Source organism: Octopus sinensis, linkage group LG6 (assembly GCF_006345805.1).
Source record: "Octopus sinensis linkage group LG6, ASM634580v1, whole genome shotgun sequence".
Taxonomy (NCBI): domain Eukaryota; kingdom Metazoa; phylum Mollusca; class Cephalopoda; order Octopoda; family Octopodidae; genus Octopus; species Octopus sinensis.
Genome location: NC_043002.1, coordinates 46870786 through 46890271, shown reverse-complemented (window position 1 = coordinate 46890271; position 19486 = coordinate 46870786). Strand labels below are relative to the sequence as shown.

Here is a 19486-nt window from a genome sequence, read left to right as displayed (position 1 = left end):
TTCTGGAAACATAGGTGTTTTGTTCATCATCCTCAAACAAACCTTACTCAGGGACCGTTTGAGTGGGATGGGCTACTCGACCTGAAGAAACTTTTAACTGGTCATGCACTGTTTAGCTTGATACAAAGTCATCATGTCATGCACATGTGGTTGTGATGCATGTGCATGGTGTACCCTTATCAGTTGTGTAGTCATGATTGGTATATTGGGTTTCAGTGTCACTTTGATGGCATGTGCTGCTCTCTCTCTCAATAATAATTATAATGAACTCATTGTATACAGTGCTCAGGTGCACTACAACTCATCAGAAAAAGTAACCAAACTTCATGAACAGTACATAGAATATGCACAGGAAGTTAAGAGTTAAGTAATTGATTTCTCTTTGTACTTTTAGTATAAATATGGAATAAATTCATTTTAGTTTCAGTACAAGGCCAGCAATTTTGGAAATGGTGTGTTAATTGATTACATCAATCCTAGTGTTTAACAGGTCCTTATTTTATTGATCCTGAAAGGATGAAAGTCAACTTTTGTGGGATTTAAAGTCACAGAATAAAGAGCCAGAAGAAATACCACTAAGCATTTCGTCCAACAGGCTAATGATTCTACTAGCTTGCTACCTCTGAATATGAAATGAATAAATAAACAAGGGCTTTTCTCTGAGTTTATTCATACAATATTTCTAGAAAAATAATTATTCATACAGTATTTCTAGAAAAACAATTAATTAAATTCAACCTCTTTTCCAATATTATATCAAAATTCCATTTAATAGCAACAACTGTTGTCAAAGCAGTCTAGTAAATTTATGTTTCTTTCCAAAAAGAAAAAAAAATGATCTGTTACTAGTTAGCTGAAAGATTTTTGTGCTTAGATTTTCGGTATTGGTGGTCCATTTACCTGGGAAGTAATTTTGTTTTTTAATTTACTGATTTAATCTTTTATAAAACTTCTCATAAAATCTCTGTAATGAACATGATGTAAAACTTTAACTTTTATTGTTGCAGACTTATATTGGTCCTGTCCTAGTATCAGTGAATCCTTACTGTCAACTGGATATCTATAACAATGATATTATGCATAGTTACCGCAATATCAACTTTTATGAACTTCCTCCACACGTGTAAGTTTAAAATCAAATTTAATACCTATCTCTTATGAGGGTGTGATTGCATGAGAACGACTCAGGAAGAAATAATAGTCTAATTCATCAGAGAAGGCATACATGTATTAGACGATCTATAAAAATAGAAATGGAAAATAGTGTCAAATGTAGAGTCTATTGACAAATCATCAGTCCCCCATTCTTTATGATTTTATCAGTGTTAAGATAGCAAAATCTGTGCATGTTTGCTCAGAAAATCTCCCTTAACTGCTTTCACTTAACACTCATTGGTTCATTGAGGTAGAAAAGAGTACAGTTTGCTACCAAAATTAATATATTGTATTTGAAAGCATATAAGTGACAAGTTTTTTTGTTCAAAAATTTCAAAATGATCACACTACGAAGTTGAACCTTCCATAAGCTAATTTTGTCCCTGGGGCTCTTTTTCCTGAACACATACTACTGAAATTGGAATGCTTCTAATATGCCCAAATATCTTTTGTATCATCAAATACAGTAAGCACTGTATAAATAACTTGGAGAGCTTGATTCAAATGTTCTCATGAGCAGATTGATACAATCTAATCCTCTCAGGAGCAAGTAGATAAAATCAAGGGAATACTATACAATGGAGATGTTTCACCTCATTTAGATTATTGATATTCTTGGATAGAGTTTGAGTATTACAACTTTTATTTCCCTTCCTCTAAATATCTTTGGTTTCTTGCTGTTTAGGAGAAGGTAATGAGAAATCATTCCAATATTCTTTCCATTTAACCCCTCAAAAGTAATGCTAATTAAATCACACTACTATATATTAATAATGCATTTTCCTGTAACTTTGAGATTTTGATGATGTGATTGCATATTTTTAGAATAACATTGTAGGATAGGTGTTAGAGGTTGGATTTGGCTGGTTTGAACATAAAACAGGTAGAATATTTGGGTTGGATATGGCCAGTTTAAATGCTAAAGGGTTTAACACTGTCATATTATAGTAAGCAACATACACAATGTGAAGGTGTGTGTCCTAGTGGTTTAGATGTAGTGTTCACAATTGTTAGGTCATGAGTTGGATTCACAGACCAGGCATTGCATTGTGGCCTTGAGCAAGTCACTTCATTTCGTGTTGCTGCAGTACACTCAGCTGAAAATGAGTATCAATGACACCTTGGGAGTTAACCTTTTTACAGACTGGTACTCTATTAAGGATCTGAGTTTTGTATTTTCAGCCTATAAACACCTTGAAAATCTGGATAAGCTCTGAATGCATAAGCCTGTAGGTTTCAGTTAGACCTTAACTGGGTTTTTTTAATGAAAGACTGTGTAGTATAAAGTCATTTTAAAACATTATATTTTATTAAATACATTATATTGTAATCAAAACCCATAAATCAATAAAAATATTTAGATTGAATAGTAGACTGCTTTTACATGACCAATGTCAAAAATTATATCAAACTGGGGTTTCTTGTTTTGTTGTGAAAAGAAAATGAATTTGTATTGTGGATAAATAAATATATAGATGCAGGCATGGCTATGTAGTTAAGAAGCTTATTCCCCGACCATGTGGTCTTGGGTTCAGTCCTATTGTGTAGCACCTTGGGCAAGTGTCATCTACTACAGCTTCCGGTCAAGCAAAGCCTTGTAAATGGATTTGGCAGAAACTGAAAGGAGCTTGTCGTATGTGTGTGTGTGGGTGTGTAGGGACCAAGAGAGAGATGTGTGAATGTGATTGTGTGTACCCTTGTCAAGGCATCACATGATGATGTTAATGTGCTTCATCATCATAAAAATTAGACTGTTTATTTCCAGTCTTCTGTGACAAAATATGTCTTGCTATGGGAAAATATTACCTTACTTGATTCCATCTGACCCATGCAAGCATGGAAAAGTGAATGTTAAAAGATAATGATAGATATACAATTAGATGAGAATATGTAGCCAAGGTCTGTTACTCTTTTACTAGTTTCAGTCATTGGCAGAGGCAAAGCAAGCTTCTTAATCACACAGCCATTCCTGCACCTATGGGCATGTCAGCTCTTATAGCTGTTTACTTTTTTGGAAACAATGAATGTATGTGTGTGTGTGTATTTGGGATCTTTCTTAATTTTAACTTTATAACCATGAATGTGGGTTCTTAAAATACTACCTATGTACATCTGTGTACACACACACACGCGCGCGTGTATGTGTGTGTTGCACTAGCTTTATAAATTATTACAACTGGTATTTGAGTTTTTCTCAATATCATGTTAAAAAATATGAGTATAAAATTGTATCATTGAATTCGAATTGTATCTTTGAGCATTACAATTCTTATCCCAGTCTTGTTGCTGTCAATTTAAGTAGTATGTCTTAATAGTTAGAGCTTAAAACATTGGCAAAAAGGTTTTTCAAATTGTTACGCATTTACTTAAAAGCTCCACTGAGGGTTGTTTTTTTTTTTTTTATTAATAGCATTAAATTTCTCCTTCCCCTCTTCACGGTAATAGACCTATTTTTCATATCAGAAAAACAAAAATTATGCTCGTCAGAACCATAAAATATTGAATTTTTCAACGACACCCATCTATTTTATAAAAACTTTCATCCACTACATCATTATCCTTATTAATAGTGTTTGTTACTTTTTGACAAATTCATAGAAAATTTTTACTTCTGCTTTAAAATCCCATAGAAAAATGTTTTAGTTCCATTTTCATTGCTCTGTTATGTTATTATCTACTTTTGCAGCTAATGATTTCCTCTTTGGCTTTTTCTGCAAGGAAATTTCCCTTAATGAGCATTTTATTTAAATCATTTTCACAGCTGTAGATGATACTATTAACTTTCGCTTTCCTTTCTCTCCCCCACCCACACTTATATCCATTTCTTTATCATATAACTCATGTGTAGAATATTTTTCTATGTAATCAAGGGTAGTCTCCCTTGCAGTGATCACTGTATGGAAAGTTCTTACTTTCCTTGCAGTGGTCACTCCATGGCAAGTTCTTTCTTTCTATTTGCCTATTTAACAGTAGAACAAATTTGTGCATCATTTATTGCTAAAGTATAGAACTTGAATTTTGTTTCATTCTTGACTATCAGGAGGTAAATTATGATAAGCAAAATGTTAAGTTATGCCTAGCTAATGCTAACAAAATTTTATCGCAAATAATTTACTCAAGATTAAGGAACCTACGTGACAAGACTTTTGTTAAGGATATTCCAGAATTTGGAAGTTTAAGCTCTGAGTTTATATACAATTTGAATTAATTTTTTTCCTTTCAACCCACTAGAATTTTAAAAAAATAAAGGATTACAAATAGCATACCATCAATTTAGTTAATAATTTCCCTTACTCTGAAAATTCATCATCATTGTCATCGTTGTTGTCATCATCATCATCAAACATCAGTGTTGTGTGTTAATATGAGTTGGATAGTTCAACAAGATTCTATGGGCCAAACAACTACTTTGAACTCCAGTGTCTGTATTGGCATGGTTTCTATGGCTGAATGCCCTTCCTAATACCCACCACGTTATAGTGTATGTACTGGGTTTTCTTTTTCATGGCACCAGCATTAGTGAGGTCGCCAAGTTACTCACAAGACAAGACCCCTCGATTGAGTGAGGTACAATATTATTGAAGGTAGCTTTGTACCAGGTGTTGAGAGGCTAATGTATGAAAAAACGACAGGAATAGGTGTCTTGTAAAGGAGATCCCCCAGCTGGAAAGAGAGAAAGAATAGTGGAGATGAAGTGTCAGGGTACATGAAGATGGATAAATGGTGAATAAAGACAGAAATTTGATCCTAGCTGGATGGGTAGGTTTGCAAGACTGAGAAAGGAGGGTGCCTGATGGTTAAAGATAGAGGTGGATGCAGTGAATGGTGACCAAAGGTGGAGGTGTGATCAATGGTGAATCTCAGTTAGGGATGATAAAGGAAAATAGAAGTGGGCCAGGGAGGAGGAAGTGATAGATGGAAGGACATAAAAGGAAAAATGGAGAGCATCAGTGTCATAAAGTCATAGATAAATGAGAAATAGAGAAATTATATAAAGTGTGAGGGAGAGAGAGGGACGAGCAGTAACTGAGTTGTAGATCAGAGGTTCATAGGGGTAGATACAGTGAGTGATCAACAAATGTTGGGGTGCAGGTGTCAATGACAGGTATGAGTGGGTGTTCAGGAGAAGGAAGTATTCAGTAGAAAATGTAGTGCTAAGGTATGATGTTGAGAATGCAGGATGGGCGACAAAGGAAGCGGTTTCAAAGAGAAGAATAAGTGACAGCACAAAAGACAGGATGAAATATATGCTTTTGTGTTCCCATGTAATTACAACCTGCAAGGAAATAGTACCATAGAAGGGAGATTAAAGGATGGGTGTTATGAAAGTGAGTTGTGGGTTGCGGGGAAAACTTGACAGGTACAAACTGGGTGCAGAGCATTGACATAAACTATATGCTTTTATTTTTGACCTCATTTTTGACAATCGTCTTAGTTTTGTCATCTCTTTTGTGAGACTCAACCTTAGGTCAGTCTTCGCTATTTTGTCCCACATTTTCCTTGGTCTCCCTCCACCACAGTTTCCATCCATATTTAGTGATCAGCTCTTCCTTATACAACTGTCCTCATCCATACATATTACATGACCATACTAGTATAGTCTTCTCTCTTGCACATTACATAAGATTCTTCTGGGCACAAGATTCCCCTTATGCCCAGCTTTTCTGTCAACACATTTGCATTTTGTTATACATGCACACTGACATTGTACATCAGATGGAGCATGTTAGTTTCATTTCTTTCTAATCTTTGCATAGCTTCTGCATTCACGGCCCATGTTTCATTACCATGTAGCATTGCTGTTCATACATAAGCATCACACCATCTGGCTTTCACTCTGAAAGAGACAGGCTTTTTATTACCAACAGAGATAATAATTCTCTGAACTTTCCCCAGCCAATTCATTTTCTAAAACTACCTACTACCTCTAAGGATCCTCCTGGTTGTTTAAGAAAAACTATATCCTCTGTTTTCTTGGTGTTTATTGCTCTTATGCATCTACCACAAACAAAGTTTATTCTTTGTTAATCTTCCTATAAATTCACTACACCTTTTATGTGTCCATAGTTTACATTGGGTACAACATATGGAATTTCTACCTACAACTTTTCTCCATATCAAACAGGTCCATTTTCATCATTTTCCTGAAGGGATTAGTATATTCTGTTTTCCTGCTTACTAGAGAACTTTGGTCTTTACCAAACTAACTTTAAAGCCTTTTGATTCCAGGTTTTGCTTCCACCCTGGAATTTCTTTCCTAATTCTTCTACAGATTCAGCTATAAGAATAAGGTCTTCAGCATTGAGCAGTTCCCTCAGGCAGCTGGTCTTAAATTCTTCTGTTATATCCTGGAGGAAGGTGAAAAATAGATTGGGGCTGAGAACTGAACTTTGAAGGATTCCGACCTGCATATTAAATTTATTGCCATACTCATTCAACCCATGCCAGCATGGAAAACAGACATTAAATAATGATGATAATGATGACTCATAGCTTACTCTTACCTTACTGCCCACTCCCCTGTAAATGGCTTGGATGTCTCTCTCCAGTCATTCATCTTTCCTAGCTTCCACAGCAACTACCAGATCACAGAGCAAGGAATCCTATTGAAGGCTTTCTCCAGATTCATGAAAGCCAAGAAATTTGATCCTGCAATTGCTTTACTAGAAAGAGAGCATGAGTAGTACTTCTTCCGGGCACAAAACCAAACTGTATCTCATTCAGGCTAATTCTCTTCCTAATTAGTTGAGCAATAATTCTTTTCCTAATTTTCATAACCCGGTCCATCAATTTAATACCTCTTCGTAACAGTTAACAGTTGACTATAAAGCTGCTACAACTGCTGTGGTAGTTTCCTGTACAATCTGATTAACTATGTAGATGACTAGACCATATCCTATTCCATGAGATATTTTAAGCATCCTTTAAGCACCTATTCAAAAAATATATATATGGCTCAGTGGTTAGAGCATCGAGCTTACGATCATGAGGTTGTGAGTTCGAATCCCAGACCAGGCTGTGTGTTGTGTTCTTGAGCAAGACACTTTATTTCACGTTGCTCCAGTTCACTCAGCTGTAGAAACGAGTTGCAATGTCACAGGTGCCAAGCCGTATCTGCTGTTGTCTTTCCCTTCGATAACATCAGTGGCATGGAGAGGGGAGGCCGGTATGCATGGGCAACTGCTGGTCTTCTATAAACAACCTTGCCCAGACTTGTACCTCAGAGGGTAACTTTCTAGGTGCACTCCCACTGTCAGTCATGACTGAAAGGGGTCTCAATTTCTCAATATATATTACTATATATTTCTATATATTATATATTTAATTATTATTTATATTATATATATTTTTATATATTATATGTATTATGTACATTATTATAGTATTACTGTATATATATCCATGTAAAATATACATTATATTATATATTATTTTTAGATTCATTACCAAAATGAGTTGAATTTTCTATCATTTTATTTATAGCTTTGCCATTGCTGATGCTGCTTATCGATCAATGCGAGGAGAAAATCGGGACCAATGTGTACTTATCTCCGGGGAATCTGGAGCTGGCAAAACAGAAGCATCCAAAAAGTTGCTTCAATACATAGCAGCATGCAATGTTCATTCCAGTGAAGTTGAAAGGGTCAAAGATAGGCTTTTAAAATCCAACCCAGTTTTAGAGGTAAGTGTGTTTTATATATATATTTATATATATATATTATATATATATATATATATATATATATATATATACATACATACATACATACATACATACGCACACACACACATACATACATACATACATACATATATATATATATATATATATATACACACATATACACACATACATACAGTCAGGTGTTGAGAGACTAAAGTATGATTAAGGGAAAGCACAGGTGTCTTACTACAAATGAAATATATGGCAAGTCAGTATAGTATAAGGGTGGATGGAGGTAGCTAGAAAAAGAGCTAAAGATGGTAGTTATGAGATGCCAGAGTATCTCAAGATACAGAAGGTGAGTATGAAAGAGGATACAGACAGTAGATTAGGATGTGGGGTGAGAAGGTAGTTTCATAAGAGTATGAGGAGAGAGTATTACATGATTAGATGTGAGGTAGAAGTGATTGGCTGTGTGGTTAAGAAGTTTGCTTCCCAACCACATTGTTTCAAGTTCAATCCCACTATGTAGCATCACAGGTAAGTATTTTCTACTGTTGCCTTAAGCTGACCAATGCCTTGTGAGTTGATGAGAAGATGACAAACGACCGTGAGGAGTGGTGATTCACTGTGCTTGAGAAGACCCATCCATCACAGCAAAAATGATGTTCTAAAACTACCTTGGTTATGCTTTTATATGTGGAGCCCTATCTCTCCTCTCTTTTTGCCTCATCAAGCCTTCCCCTAATTCCAGCTCCTAACACCCATAATTCTTCTATCAATGGCAATACTCAGCTGCAGAATTTACACATATTACATAGCTTCTTACTTTGCACTTCCAGTTATTTCCTCCCCCATGAACTACTTCCATCATTCATTTACATTATCATCCCTTTCCATACCATTTACTACTGATCACCTTTCTGTGCCTTCAGCTATCACACTTTCTCGTGCCATATTCTACCTTAATACCGCTCCTATATGCTATCACTCTCAATACACTCTCATATCTGACATTACACCCCTACTATAGCTCCCTCTTTATGTACCTCTACATTTCCCTCCTCCACTGCTTCTACACCTTGCTTTTCCACCTATCATACTTTAGTTTCTCAACACCTGATATAAAACCACCATACTCCTCTCAAATACTCCCCGCCCACATACACACTTGGTTGAGGAGTTTTTCCTATTTTCTTATTCCCTGCTCCTTTCTTGTCTTAAATATTACTTGGTGACTACACTAGTGCCAGTAGCATGTAAAAAAAAAGTACCCCGTATGCTCTGTATAGTCTTTGGTGTTTGGAAGGGCATCTAGCCATAGAAACTATGCCAGAACTGACACTAGAGCTCAAAAGAGTTCTGAGGCTTATTAAATCTTGTTGAACCATTCAACCCATGTCAGCATGGAAAACAGACATTAAATGATAATGATGATGCTGTGTGTCTTTCCCATCACCACTTAACAAAGTGGTGTTGATTTGTTTACAGCCAGGTTACTCTGCAGATAAACAAAATAGACTGATAGAATAAGTACCATACTTACAAAATAAATACTGGGTCAATTTGTTTGATTTAACCCATTAGAATTCAGATTAGACTGTCAGATACAATGCTTATTTATTCACAATATTTTGAGCTAATCATGCATTATTTCATAGCTTTGAGATTTCAATGACCTCATTGTATACTTCCAGAAAGACATTATAGAGCAGGTGTGAGGGACTGAATCTGACTGAGTTGAACATAGAACAGGTGGAATATTTCGGCCTGATATGGCCAGTTTAAATGCTAATGAGTTAACTCTGCAAGGCAGTGCCCGAGCATGGCCACAGTCCAATGACTGAAACAAAGGAAAAATAAAAGCTAATGATAATTTTTTTCACTTTCATTTTTGTAGACTTAGTTTTTGGAAAGTAAACCTCTATAGATGTATTGAAAAGCTGGAGCATGATTCTTATTTTTATTCGCTTTTTGCTGTTATTTTTACACTTTATTTTATAGCATTAATGTCACTCTCATTCTAAAAAAAATTTCCATTGATAGTGACGGTATGATCCAAACAGGGTTGGATAATAACTAACTGGACTTTATGATATAGGAAGCTTCTGTAAGAGAACAGTGCATTTTTTTAATCTATTCTTTTTCCTAGTTCTGCTAACTAATTGTAAGAAATTGGAGTTTCCTGATTGGTGGCTAGTGGGTGTGATTATTATATATTGATTCTTCCCAAACACGTGAGAAAACAAAAATTAGAAGAAGGCTGTCCAAAAGCTCAGTTTGCAACCATATGGTTTTGAGCAGCACTGGATTAACCCTTAAGCAAAATAAGCACATGCTTAGGGCATTGACGGAAGGGTGGGCACCACAGTAATTGTAAATAGTTTACGGCACATTAGAAATCATTTTAGACTTGCTAAAATAAATATCGAGTGTGCCTTTCCAAATGTAGACATTACTTTTCATATATTTTTAACATTAATGGTCACAAATTGCTCAGCTAAGCATTCATTTTCTCAGTTAAAGTATATTAACAATCTCATCAAAACAACTGTGCTACAAAGAAGGATGGATGCTTTATTTTTACTAAGAAGAGAAGCAGATGCATTACATAAGATTAATTTTGAAGATCTGCTCAAAAACATTGCAATTAAAGAAAGTTGGAGAAAACTTTAAAGAAAGTTGGAGAAAACTTTTCAAATATAAATAAAGTGGAAGTATACAAAAATAAACATTCTTTTCCATCTTACTGTTAGTTTCGTTTCATTTTGAAGAATAAAAATATATTTTATGGTTTATTATTATTTATATTTTGGATTACATATGTGTGGGGGCACTAAAACCTTTTGAGTGCTTAGGGCCTCTGTGGGTCTTAATCCAGCCCTAGTTTTGAGTTCAGTTCCAATGTGTAACACCTTGGACAATTGTCTTCTACTGTAGCCCTGGGCCAACCAGTGCTTTTGTGAGTGAATTTACTAGGTGGAAACTGTATGGAAGCTTGTTGCATATATATATCTGTGTTTGTAAGTTTGTGTTTGTCCCCTCTACTACTTGACAGCTGGTGTTGGTTTGTTTACATGCACATAACTTAGCAGTTTGGCAGAAAACTGATGAAATAATTACCAGACTTAAAAATAATAAATACTTGGGTCAATTTGTTTGACTAAATCCTTCAAGATGGTACCCCAATATGGCCACAATCCAGTGACTGATACAAGTTAAAGATAAAGAGAAGGATATCTGTGAATGAGAGTGCTTACATTTAAATATGGAACTTTTTGTTTGCATATAGTTGTAGAAAAAAATTTAATTTAAGCATAATTTGAATTTAAAACATTTTTGAAAAAAAAAAATCTTATTTTCTTTTATAGGCTTTTGGAAATGCTAAAACTACGCGAAATGATAATTCTAGCAGATTTGGAAAATTTATGGATATACAATTTGATTATAAGGTAAGTGGTACACATTTTAAAGTTGTAAACACAACTAACAGCTAACATTGTTAGCTGTTATGTGTGGATCTGTTTCACAGAAACTGAAAGAAGCCAACCATATGTGCATGTGTGTCTTCTTGCCTTGGCTTTGCCTTGTCATTGTAAATGAATGTCACTGTCATGTAAGAAGCAGTGTCATTGAATTACAATCTTCCACAAAAACATGCCTGGTCATGGGGAATATTACCTTACTTGGAAACAGGTGAAGGTTGGCAACGGGAAGAACATTTAGTTGTAGAAAATCCACCCCAATAACTTCTATCCAACCCATGTCAGCATGGAAAAGTGGACATTAGAATGATGATGATGCTGATTATTTTTTCAACTCATTTTCTATAATTATAATAATGTAATCACCACAGAAATGTGAAGAGAAGTGAACCAGTCTTTTGTTATGGACAGTTGTATGTAATTCTTTCTTGAACATGTTTACAGTTGGCATTAAGATAAGAATAACAGATAACGTTCAAGGTGGAAAAGACGACAAGTGTATGGCAAAGAATATAGTTTTCGAAGATGTTCTATCCTAAGACTGCACTTTCAATACTACCTATGCAGACTTTATTCTGTCTTAAGAATCAGCACTTGAGGGAAAATGCAATTACAAAAGAAATTGTGTATTTCATAGCTCTCTAAACTTCCAGCAATCATCAAGTTTTTCAAAGCCATGGAATTCCCACGGGTAACGCAATGATTATTATGAGGTTTCAGGTCTAAGTAAATATCAGATCACTCTCTCTATGTTCCTGTCTCTTTCTCTCTTCTTTCTTTTCTCAAAACATTTTCTCTGTCACTTTTACAATTTATTCCCTTTCTATCTTCTTTTTTATTTTCTTCTTCCCATTTCTCTTTTTACTTTGTCTGATTCTGTGTTTCGATATCTCTCCTTGTCACTGTAAGAGTCTTTTTTATAAAGTAGACCTTGGAAAATAAACTGACCATATTTTTAAAATTCTATTAAAGGGAGCTCCTGTGGGTGGACATATACTCAACTATCTTCTGGAAAAATCTCGAGTTATTCACCATGCTCCTGGAGAACGTAATTTTCATGTGTTTTACCAACTTTTATGCAGCAAAGATCAGGAATTACTTGAGAAAGTGAATCTCGATGATGATCCCAATAAGTACCACTATTTATGTCAGGTAATATGCATTTAAAATACTATAAATTTATTTATAATAAATCTATTTCTTTTGTTTAAAACTCTGTTGTGTTTGTTATATTATTCAGTAGTTTATAAAGTGAAAAATCCCAGCCTCCTACCTCCAAATAGTAATAACTAAACACTTTTGCCCCCTCTTTATTAATGAGAAAGCAAAAATTTCTGAAACGAATGAAATAGTACTATACATGTTTCCCACCAAATAGATACTGTGGGAACTTCAAAAAATGAATGCTATGTATCTTCAAATGATTTAATTTCAAATTCTGCCTCGTGTTGAGGTATCTTGTAGTTATCTCCCTTGTGTTAATGGCTATAGTTACATACACTACCGTCAGAAATTAATTAGCACCCTTGATTTGCTCTTCACTCAAGGTATGTGCTGTCACCTAGTGGCCATATCTCGAACTATTGCTTTGTTGCGAGTTCACTGTTGCACAGAACGATGACGTAACTTTGTTTGCAGAGCAGTTTGAGAGTCTACAGCCTAATGATGTTGACATAGCAGTGCAACAACAACTTGGAGTGCGGATGCAGACAAATCTTCCTTTGTTTAATAGATATAGGTAGCGCCTCGCAAGGACCGAAATCACACCGTACTAAGTTTTCTCATCGCGTAAGACGTTTTGAACAGCTTGTAGGTTAATTGATTTGTGTATTTGCAAGATTTTTTTTCCTCACAAATTCTCCTACACTCTGCTTCGTGACGTCACTTCCGGTTCACAAAACTTTCTGTTATACATCAAATAAAGTGAGAAATTCTGCTTTCTTTTTTTTTGTTTAATGAATAATAACTCATAGTAGTTTTGTTATAGCATAACATTATTCAAATGAATAGTATTAATGAAAATAACTGGTTTTTATCGTTCATTCCTAGATGGGCCCAAGACCTCGCATGACCTTGGAGAGACGGTACGAGGCTCTCTTGTGGCGTGGGAAGCTGTCGGAGGCTGCAATAGCCAGAAAACTTGGTGTAGCCAGGCGCACAATTCAGTGCTTATTTAAGAAATACGAAGAAACCAGATCAGCAGCTGACAAAAAGGGTAGGGGACAGAAGAGGCTGACGACCCAGCGGGAGGACCGGATGCTGATCCGAAAGTCGCTGAACAACCGAAGGGCAACGAGCCGGCAACTGGCGGAGGAGATGCAAAAGGTGACAGGGAAGCAGTTGTCTACAACCACCGTCAAGACCAGATTACTGGAAGCTGGTCTAAAATCCTGTAGGGCCGCCCGTAAGCCGCTCCTTACAGCCCAAAACCGGAAGAGGCGGCTGCTCTGGGCCTGTGCCCACAAGACATGGACCGTGCAGCAGTGGCGGACAGTGATGTTCACTGACGAGTCGCGATTCAGTCTTGTCAGTGACAAGCCTGTCCATGTGCAACGCCGCAGGGGTGAGCGCTTCAACAAAGACTGCATTGCTCCCACCATGAAGCATGGTGTGGGGGGCATTCAGCTACAGTGGTATTGGGCGGCTCTATGCCGTCAAAGGCAACATCAACGCAGCAAAGTACGTTGAGATAGTACGGAATGCTGCCCTACCCTCTGTGGGATACCTCTTTGGTGGTGAGGAGTACGTGCTCCAGCAGGACAACGCGCCACCCCACACAGCCAAGCTCACAACTGGTTTCTTCAAGGACCATAGGGTGACGGTCATCGACTGGCCTGGCTTGGCCAGTCACCTGACCTGAACCCTATTGAGAACCTCTGGAGTCGATTGGGTAGGGATTTGAATGTGCATGGGGCACTTCTTGCTGCATGGAGGGCTATCCCTGCACAGTACCTGCAGGCGCTCATAGACAGCATGCCAGCCCGCGTAGCAGCTGTCATTGCTGCCAAAGGAGGAGCAACAAGATATTGACTATTATGTGGTATGCTGGGATATGTTTTAATAAATTTTTGATTAAAAACGGGTTCGTTTCTGATAACAAGTTAAGAAAATGTAAGAAAATGTAGAAATTTGAGAAGTGCTAATTAATTTCTGACGCAAGTGTAGAATAGAGATGGCCTCTGTTTAATTCTAGTTTCTTCTCCATGGTGTTGGACAAATTCAAAGACTTAAAACTATCTTAGTTTTATTAAATATGATTATTTGTCCACCCCTTTTCAGTCCTCACCCCCTGAAAACCACTGCTATAATTCATTTGTCAGTGAAATTCTCATTGTTACTTGTTTGGTTATGCTAAAACTTTGAAACTATTTAGAAAAAGCTGAAATGGGTTATCTTACATTAGTTAGGTAATTAGTCACATAAAAATAGCATTATTAAGGCTAGTGTTTGAGCTTAAAATTTGTGTGCTTGTCTGTTGTTAAAAGGATGATTTCCACATGTGTTATTCAAATATTCATCTTATAATCCTTGAAAACTTTTCATAGTGATGACATATATCATATACTGAAGTCTGTTCCACTTAAGCACCCCATTCAATTCCTATAGAGCATAGGCCATCAACAACTTTTCTCATTGTTCTCAACTCTGGGCTGTACCTGTACTTTCTATTTCCCCGAAAGAAGACCCTCTCCCAAGGCTTGTTGATTATTGAATTGTCTTTGATGTTTGTAACTTACTGTAGGGGTGTTGGCCCTATGCAAACTCATGTTTACCTTTTGGAAGGGGTGATCTCTATTAGTCTGACCCATTTTCTTTGACCTGCCCATCATGGAAAGCCCCATCAGAAGCTTGTGCTTCTCTGGCTTAACTCTCAGGCTCACTGAGGCACGCAAGCAACAAGGCTTGGACTTTGTAGTAGGAAGTCTGCTTTACAAAGATTTTTTTAATAATAATGAAATTATTGCATACATTGCTCAGGTGCACCACAATTCCAGGAATATTTGTTGCAGGCATGACTTTTGGTTAGGAAATTTGTTTTGCAACCATGTGGTTTGAGATTTGATCCCAGTATAGAACACCTTCTGCCATAGCCTTGAGTTGATGAAAGCTTTATGAAATTTGGTAAACAGAAATTGTGTAAAACCCTTTATGTGGGATTGTTTTTACTCTTGATGGTTAACTTAATCTGTAGCCTAATTAGCATCACCTTTTGGCTCTTGGGTACCTCTAACAGAGTTCAGTTGCTGCAAGTCTTTTGAATAGGTCACCAGTCTAAACATAACTTATTCCCACTTGTCTCAGATGCTCTGAAAACAGCTGTGAGTACTGCCCTTCCTCCTCTGGCTATCCCCTTTTAGGAAGTGTCTTGAAAAATGCTAGCTCTGTACAAGACCATGTGTGCTCTACAGTACAGTATTCCGATCAAATCTGTGGGACAGTGTACCCACCACATATTTTGGATTACATGCAAAAAAATACACAGGTAATGCCTTATAAACCTTCACACTTCAACACTTTTTATAATATTTTCCTCGACTAAATTGCAACCCTGACTTCCTCTGGTCATGTTTTCCCTCTGCACATTTATTTACAGGAGTTTAATCTAATCTTTACCAGAGTATCCCTCTCCTAGACTGAATGATACAGTGTGGAAACCTTCCTTGTCTTTGTTTAAGTTCTAAGTTAAAAATTCTGAAGATGCAACTGAATGAACTCCAGTATATTACTTGCAGTTTTAAGCACTTGTAATATACTGAGTTATTCAATTGTCAATACTTCTTTTTTACAAAACTTATCCATGTTTCTGCACAAAAAATTGTTATATCTGTTTGTGCCATTAAGTATTCAACATATATTTTCAGGGAAAAAGTATTAAGATTGCATCTATTGACGATAAGAAGAACTTTGAAGAAATGCGTCAAGCCTTGAAAATCTGTGATTTCTCCAGTTCTGAAGAAGAGGTAAGATGTTATATTTAAACTTAAGTTTCAATATCAGCATATTCTGTGTGTAATAATTGAATTTTTAAAATTGGATTTTTAATGACTTTGTTTTGGTATGGATGTAGTGGTGAGTTCCTATTAAACTAAGATTGTGATGCAGATGAGATTCCTAACAGAGTAATTTACCTCGTTGATACTTTGTTCCTATGATCTCTGACCTTAGATGCATAATAGTTTAGAGAAGACTAAGCTCTATCAGATTGCAATTTTATTCTCAATATTTTCTGTACCTGTGGTTCCTAAATGGTGTGCTACTAGGTAACCCATAGATTTTTGGAAATATAATTTTAGGCTTTAGAATATCCATGTTATTCAATATTTCATTTTTGTTTCATAAGTGCAGGCATGGCTGTGGGATAGAAGTTTGGTTTCCAACCACATGGTTTGATTCAAATTACCTGGGCTGGTAATTTGTGTGTGTGTCTGTGTTTGGGTGCATGTTTGTACCTCCTGATCTTGATGTTGCATGATAGTTGTAAATAGGTATCACCATGTTAAGGGCAGTGTTATTTGTGTCCAGTCATCCATGAAAATATGTCTAACCACAGAGAAATACTAACATGTTTGGAAACAGGTGAAGGTTGTAGAAAATCTGCCTCAACAAATTTCATCTGACCCATGCAAGTATGGGAAAGTGGATATTCAGAAGTAGAAGGAAGAGAAGGTAGTGATGATGATGGTGATGAAATGTACCTGTAATTATTAACTTTCTGTATGAAGTATACCAGTAAATATTTGTTTCGTCTTTCTGTGCTCTACATAGTCAATAGATTGAGCACCATTGATCTATATGAAAGTGAAACTTATGATGAAGGATTACAAAACAGTTTCTTTCACATCTTGTTACTGTCCCCTCATCTTCGCTGCCCATTGTTCCTGAGAGGGTCATTATATAGGAGTCCTTAAGCTCTTCCTCCATAAAGTCCTATCTGAAGCAACCATTATTACGTTTTCCTACTGGATTCCTAAGCTTGACCAGCTGAGACTATGGATGTTATCCAGCCATCTTACTCATGATCTACCCCTAGATCTCCTACCAGTTGGCTTGACTTGAAGAATTTGTTTTGTAATCATTGCCTGTAACATTCTAATTACATGTCCATAATACTGAGGCCACGACCTCTTGATGGGGGACAAGTTGCGACTCAACCTAGAGAGACTTCCTGATCTCCAAGCTACGTAACACTCTGTTGAGTAACATTACCCCAGAGATTCTTCATAGGAATCCCATTTCAGCTGCTTGTGTTCATATTTGAATACTTTCGGTCATTGCCTAACATTCATGACCAAATTAAAGATAGTAAATTCGGCATTTTTACCATCCTCTCCTTTTCTGAAGATTGAATGCTGAAGTTGGCACATTACTGTGACAGCACCTGCAATTCTAACATTCAACAGCCTTAAACTTGACCACTTGCCTCAGTGAAATGCCATTAACATGCAGAGTGCATCTGGAAGACTTTCTTGAGATGGCCATTGTCTCAGTCTTCACAACACTTATTCTCACCCCTGCCTTACAGCACATGGCAACAAACCCATTCAGTGCATGCTGCAGATCACTGTCGGACAAGCCAAGTAGCACCATGTTGTCTGAAAATATCAGCCAGCCAATCCTATACTCATCTTGTTAATAGTGGATATTGTTAAAAAAATTTTTCTTTATTTTTCAAATTGTCTATTATTTTTGTTATATGTCATATTGCTCAACCTTTTATTTATCTCATTTTTATCTTTTCCATTTAGAAATTCATTATCATTTGCAAATATTCCATTTCCTTTTTTTTCTCTTTCAGTCCTTGTTTTCTATTGTTGCAGCTGTGATCCACTTAGGAAATATAACTCATAAAGAAGACCAGGGTGTGGCTAAACTATCACTTAATGGACATGAAACTTATATTGCCAAAGTAAGTAACTCAACCACTTACTGAAAATGTTTCACTTATTGAACTGTTTGCTTTATCTTGTAAATAAATTAAGTATGTTTAGGTTGGATAATCAGGTATTTTTCAAAGTTAACATATTGCATTTCATGTGGTAATTACGAGTGTAATCTCATTTTTTTATAATATACTTTTTTTTTTTGCACTTAATCATGGACGCATAAATGGGTGGCCTGGTTGTTATCATAAAGTTTGGTTGTTCAATTTTTGGGTTAGGTGACAAGTTATGTCCTTGAGTAAGGCACTTCATTTCACATTGTTCTTGTCTTCCCAACAGAAAATAAGTAAGGTGGTGAGCTGGCAGAAACGTTAGCACACCGGGCAAAATGCTTAGCAGTATTTCATCTGCCATTATGTTCTGCGTTCAAATTCCGCCATGGTCGACTTTGCCTTTCATCCTTTCGGGGTCGATAAATTAAGTACCAGTTATGCACTGGGCTCGATGTAATCAGCTTAATCCCTTTGTCTGTCCTTATTTGTCCCCTCTGTGTTTAGCCCCTTGTGGGTAGTAAAGAAATAGGTATTTCATCTACCGTTACATTCTGAGTTCAAATTCCGCCAAGGTCGACTTTGCCTTTCATCCTTTCGGGGTCGATAAATTAAGTACCAATTATGCACTGGGGTCGATGTAATTGACTTAATCTCTTTGTCTGTCCTTATTTGTCCCCTCTATGTTTAGCCCCTTGTGGGCAATAAAGAAATAAGAAAATGAGTACCAGCCTTTGCTAGTGCAGCTCTCTCACTCCCTCCCTGAAGCTGTTACATCCTTGATGTGATGATAATGATTGGACAAACTGAAAGCTAAAGGCTAGTAGCAAAATGGAAGCTTAAAGAGAATTCTCTTAAAGACAGCAAAAGTGAAAAATTGTATGATGGGGGTGGAGATGGTGTCTATGTCTGCTCGTGATTACATAAGCACCTAAAATAATGAGCAAAATCATGGTACATGCTACCAGATCATACTCACTTGCAAGTCATGGCTATGATTTTTGGTGCCCATCTATAATATTGAACATTAATCTTATGATTTTCTAATCATTACTTTCACTAGTCCTCGGAAGTTTTATGTTTAGGTCTAATAACTAAAACATGTGTAGAGTTATCTTCCATACTGAAATGATTAAAATAATTTTAATCTTTGAAGTAATGTTGTCATTTAAAATTAGGCGTTTAATGCTCACTTCATTAAATACATTAACACTACTTAACTTTTATTTTAATGCAAATATGTCTCTGAGT

General features: G+C 36.3%; 1 protein-coding gene and 1 long non-coding RNA gene across 3 annotated transcripts in view; one reads left to right on the top strand and one right to left on the bottom strand.

Moving 5' to 3' along the window:
* Positions 1-19486, top strand: part of LOC115213502 (unconventional myosin-Ic) — a 188687-nt gene that overhangs the window by 76129 nt on the left and 93072 nt on the right. For both annotated transcript variants that reach the window (XM_029782509.2, XM_029782508.2), the window contains exons 3-8: positions 1008-1123; positions 7639-7837; positions 11191-11271; positions 12277-12456; positions 16167-16265; positions 18101-18211. In XM_029782509.2, the coding sequence (XP_029638369.1) occupies positions 1008-1123; positions 7639-7837; positions 11191-11271; positions 12277-12456; positions 16167-16265; positions 18101-18211 (786 nt within the window). The remainder of the gene's footprint in view (positions 1-1007; positions 1124-7638; positions 7838-11190; positions 11272-12276; positions 12457-16166; positions 16266-18100; positions 18212-19486) is intronic.
* Positions 1-19486, bottom strand: part of LOC118763913 — a 94467-nt gene that overhangs the window by 32273 nt on the left and 42708 nt on the right. The gene's annotated exons all lie outside the window — the stretch shown is intronic.